Source organism: Microtus ochrogaster, unplaced genomic scaffold (genome assembly GCF_000317375.1).
Source record: "Microtus ochrogaster isolate Prairie Vole_2 unplaced genomic scaffold, MicOch1.0 UNK7, whole genome shotgun sequence".
In the NCBI taxonomy this organism is placed as follows: Eukaryota; Metazoa; Chordata; class Mammalia; order Rodentia; family Cricetidae; genus Microtus; species Microtus ochrogaster.
In genome coordinates this window covers 7,364,000-7,369,249 of record NW_004949105.1, presented here as the reverse complement: position 1 = coordinate 7,369,249, position 5,250 = coordinate 7,364,000, and the positions used below count along the sequence as shown (strand labels likewise).

The 5,250-nt window shown below is 47.6% G+C and overlaps 1 protein-coding gene across 4 annotated transcripts in view; it reads left to right on the top strand.

The window, feature by feature from the left end:
* Myo16 (myosin XVI) overlaps window positions 1-5,250 on the top strand; it is a 474,821-nt gene that overhangs the window by 404,661 nt on the left and 64,910 nt on the right. For all 4 annotated transcript variants that reach the window (XM_026788802.1, XM_026788803.1, XM_026788804.1 and 1 more), the window contains exon 31: window positions 539-807. In XM_026788802.1, coding sequence (XP_026644603.1) covers window positions 539-807 — 269 coding nt within the window. The remainder of the gene's footprint in view (window positions 1-538; window positions 808-5,250) is intronic.

Genomic DNA, 5,250 nt, shown 5'->3' with positions numbered 1-5,250 from the left:
AAGAAAGAGAGAGACTAAGAGAGAGAGATTAAGAGAGAGAGAGAGAATGCCAAGCTGTGAATTTCCCTTGTTCAGTGTGGAGCACACTCATCTCCCTGCCAGGGGAAATGGTGATGAACTCCCCACACTGGCTGCAACACTAACTCTCTATTAAGATGGATTTCCCACAAATTATCATTCAGATTGAAATTCTGCCTTTTTGATTTGCTTAAGAACCAGACTGTGAAAAATTCATTCTGGGGATGGCTGATGGGAAACACGAAGCCCTTTTAGTACTTGGAGCATTGCTGGGAGAATACTGAAAAGCAGCCGTGATGGAAGACATCCCCAGGGCTCCATCACAGCCCAGACAGGCCTGGGCAGCTCCCCTTGGGTGAGCAGGTTGCTAAGAGCTGCACACAGATTTTCCAGCAAGGCCAGGTAGAAAGGTTCCCAGGCAAGGAACGCTGTGTCAAGGGAGTGGGCTCATCACTGTCACCTGAATGACACACCTGGGCCTCTGTGCTCTCTGGCTGTTCATGTTTTCTCTTCCCTTAAGAGCTGAAGACCAAGGAGGCTCCCGGCATGTTCACTCTAACTCCGTGCCGGTCTCCATGGCAGTGGACAGCCTAGCCCAGACTCTTGCTGGACCCTCCATCCGGTCGCCCTCACTGCACTCTGTGTTCAGCATGGATGACAGCACTGGCCTCCCGTCACCACGGAAACAGCCTCCACCCAAGCCAAAGAGGGACCCCAACACCCGACTGAGTGCCTCCTATGAGGCTGTGAGCGCCTGCCTGTCAGCCGCCAAGGACACAGCCAGTGAAGGTTAGCCAAAGGGGGCCAAGTGGATGCTGTTCTCACAGCTCACTGATGTGCTGTGTTCCGGTCTGTTAGTGCCCATGGCACCATTGCGGCCCTAATATATTTTTTAATAGAAATAAATCCAATTGTTGGCTTGCCAGCAGCTTTTAATCATTAAAATATAAATAATATTCAAATCCTTAAGCCTCTTAGGGGAAAGCTTCTTATGTGTCATTTCCTTCACTCCGGGTCCCACCTCTGCATTGAACTAGAAGCTTCGAAGCTGAAGCAGTATTAAAAGTTGCTAGCTACTCCATAGTAATCGTTCTCTAGTTAAAAGGTGAAAGTATTCACCAGACTTTCCTGATTATGATCTAATTAAAAACTTAAGCTTCTTTATGTGGTGAGTAAAATGATAGATGCAGAGGGGGATTGCCACAAAATTCATTTTGTGTAACTTTTGAGGCCAAATGGCAAAGAGCTCTGTTTGAGGAGTCAAGAAATGGTTGCACAGAAAGTGGAAATGGCAAATACTATCCATCAACTCTCCCAGGTCCGTATACTGTGAGTATGCCCTGACAGCTGCACTAGACTTGAGAAAAGCAAAGCACGTAGTTCCAACAGGACGTTCACGAGTCTCATAGGTTATAAATAAAGTGGGCACAGAGGGCTCACATGGTGGATGACCACCATATACCTGTGTGCCTGTGTCCTTCACAGAAATGGAGCAAACCGCATGGGGAAGGGAGGGTAGTAAGCAAGTCAGCTCATGATGATTTTAGCCACAGGCCATTGCTGTAGAGAGAAAAGAGAGGTGGTGGTAGCGTCGGGTAACTGGGAGAAGATTCTGGAGCTAATGCCTGAGAAGACCTCACCAAAACCTGGCATCCTAAGATATAGAGTTGAGTGGACCAATGATACAGAAACACAGCAAAACAAACTCAATTTAAAGGAAGACCCCTGACAGACACTTAGAGCAGCGGCAGCATCCAAGATCCCTTCAAAGCCATATTCTTTAGTGCCTTTAAGAGAGAAAAAGAGGGCCAGGCGATGGTGGCGCATGCCTTTAATCCCAGCACTTGGAAGGCAGAGGCAGGCAGATCTCTGTGAGTTCGAGGCCAGCCTGGTCTACAAGATCTAGCTCCAGGACAGGCTCCAAAGCTACAGAGAAACCCTGTCTCAAAGAACCAGAAAAATAAATAAATAAATATTAAAAGAAAGAAAGAAAGAAAGAAAGAAAGAAAGAAAGAAAGAAAGAAAGAAAGAAAGAAAGAGAGGACTGGAGAAGTGTCTCAATGGTGAGGAGCACCAACTATTCTTGCAAGAACCCAAGTTTGATTCCCCATGTTCACATGGTGGCTCACAACCATCTGTAATTCCAGTTCCAGGGGATCTGATACCCTCCTCTGACGTGCGGGTACCAGACGTGTGTGGTATATGTACACACACGTAGGCAAACACACAGAGATACAAATTAATATTTTTTATTTTAGAAAGAATAAGATAAGAAAGGCCTTTGTAGGAATTTTTTGACCCAAAAATAAAGGCAGCTATTTTTTAATGCACCGGTTGTATTACCACAGCTTTTAGAAGGTGGTGTGAGAGAAGCTCACAGGGCCTCCGTATGCAGCGTGAAGGGTGTCTCTGGAAAAAGGAAAGCAGCGGAGGCCAGGGGACAATGTCGAGGGTGTGCAGTAGACAGCCCCTTGACGCAGGATGAGAGTTAGAACAGGCACTGGCCGGAAGCTGGTTTGCTCTTCCACTAGGTGGGCCTGTGAGAATCAGTGTCCCATCAGCAAAGCTCCTTCAATGGGGCAGGGGAGTGGTGGCCCAATCTCATTGCCAGGGCCACTGCTGTAGGGTCTCAGCTGCAGATCTAGAAGAGAATCTTAGAAGAGGTGGGTGGAATGAGGAGGAAATTCATTGAGCAGTGTGGGTATTGAAAGGGGCATCTAACCTGCCAAGATGAGATGGGGTAGTGATGACGGAAGACTCAGAGAAGGCCAAAGTCTCCAAAACATGGAACAAGGTTCAACACTACAGCATGAGTGAAGCCAAGCCCTGTTTCTCTTTGTACCTGGCAAGCTGACTTTATCAACTCCCTGAACACGTCTCAGAACATCTTGGGAAGCCCAATCTGAGGTCCCTAGGTTCTGAGCATACTAGGAGGACACTGTTCTGTCACCAAGGGGCCAAAAGTCACATAGATGTGAAGACAAAGAGAACAGAAAGCATGAATGCAGAATGTGCCCGTGCCCTGTGATGGACAAATGAACAATAACAAAAATTCTGGAGGCACTGAGCCTAAGCAAAACCACACAGGTAGAGCTGGAAACTGGGGGCTCCTAAACAAATCCTCATCGTCTCTCATTTTCCTCTTGTTCTCTTTTGATGTTTGCATGAACCCTGTCTTATTTTCAGAGATAATATGACCAGGTTGTGCTGGTGTGAACAGTGACTTAAACACCACCAATGTACCTACACACACACACACACACACACACAAAGGAGGTTTTTGTTTGTGGAAATGTTTCTCTCCCCCCAGAGCTTAGGTTGCGTTGAACACAACTTCAGGGGCTTTCGGCTAGGCATGGCGTCTCCGACTCCTGAGACTAGAAGTACAGTGTGACCTCTGAGTTCCTTCAGATCCCGAAATGCCCCAGTATTCCCCCCGGTGCCCCCCGGTGACCAGGGCTGTTTTCAGACTTTGTTTCTTTGGCGTTGTTGAGTGCTTGTGATTATTTTACACAAAAACTTAGAAACTAAAAAAGGAAAATGCTTGACATGAGTAAATTTTAGTTGTCCTTACATCCGTACTTGCAAATAAGCTAATCACGTGTACGCACCCCAAAATAGCCACCAGACCAAATTAGATTTCAATACTCTAACTATGGCTTCCCTAATTTTAGCTTATGAAGAATGAAGATCCCTCATCCTGGCCTATAGAGACTCCAAATTAATATTCAGAGGGCTCAGCAGGAAGCTGTGTTCCCTGCAGAATCACTGTCTTCCTCCAGGCAAGGCCCCTGCTGGAGCTCCAACAATGCTTTAAGGAGCATTGTCTAGCCCCCATGACCATCTTCAATGGCTAATCTCTTGCTGCGGAGTCGGAAGAAAAGGAGGGATGTTTGCTGACATGGGGACCTTCTTCTCAGTGTTGTCCATCCTTATAGCACCCTGTGGCAAATCGCCCTCTGCAGATGAAGTTACTAAGTCAGGGGGCACGATCTGACCCGTCCTTTGTCCCTCGGGCATCCAGCTTTGGTCCAGTCAGGGAGACCCCCAGAGCTGTTTCTTGGCTTCCTCATTCAACAGGCTCCTCACCATTTAATACAAAAGCCCTTGCCTTTGAAGCACGTCTGGAGGGGTGCTATATTCATTTCCTACCGTTGCTTAGCAACCCACCCAAACAGTGATTTAAATAAGGTGATGGCTGTTCTCTGTCTCTCCGGCTTTGGGTCTCAGTAGACATGGATTGTCTGGTGGTTCCCACTCAAGGTCTCACATGAATGACCTAGAAGCAGGTCACCAAGTCGGATGCCTTAGTCATCTGAGGCCTAGATACCCAAGGGTTTCTGAATCTCTAGCTGGCCTCTGCTTTGATGGCATGGAGGCTTCTGGGGTTAACCTGGAAAGCCAATGCTCCAGGGCCTTTACCATAGGAGAGGAGAGGCGGGCAGATAGATCCCACCTTTGATGCAGGGGACACGAATCATCACTTCTGCCTCACCCATCTCTGAGGACAATCTCAGCATCCTTTCCAGGTTTGGGAAAGGAGATGCGGATTCAATCACTTGATAGGACTAAAAATAAATCTAGGGCAAATGTTTTGGAAAAATCCAGTAGCCTTCGGTCCAGTCTGAACCAAACAGTTCACCCTCTTGTCGTGTACAATGGAGTCACCACCGCCTGAAGCCCCCCAAGCCCCCTTCCAGCACCACCCGGACTCAAGGCTTAGACCGAACTTCCTTACAGAGTGAGAGTCCCTGGCCCTTCAAGGTCAAGCTTTTCGTGTTCACCTGGGCAACGGTCAGTAGACTTGTGACCTAAAATGACAGCCCACATCGGCTGGACAGACAGTATCAGATACATGTTACATATGATCGTGCCTTAAGGGGGAAGGGATGTGACTCCCAGGGTCCCTTGTGTGTGACATTTACAACAACAATCAGTTAGTTGGAAATGGAGATCTGGCACCAATTAGGACTTTCCTTGCCTCTTAGGTTGATGCTCTGGGATCTTCGGGTCTCCCTTTGAGTTCCAGTTCCTCGTCTTGACAGTGATGTAGCCTTAGGGCCAGTGTTCTCTCAGCCTGTTTCCTGGATATGAAATTCCAGGAAATTGCCACGTTTTCAGGGTACGTGGACATAGTCCCTTTAAAGGCTTTGTGAGCCGCTCATGAATCAGTGGGTAACACATCCCATTAGTCAGCAGCCATATCTCCTGTACTGGGTTTTCTTCACTGTC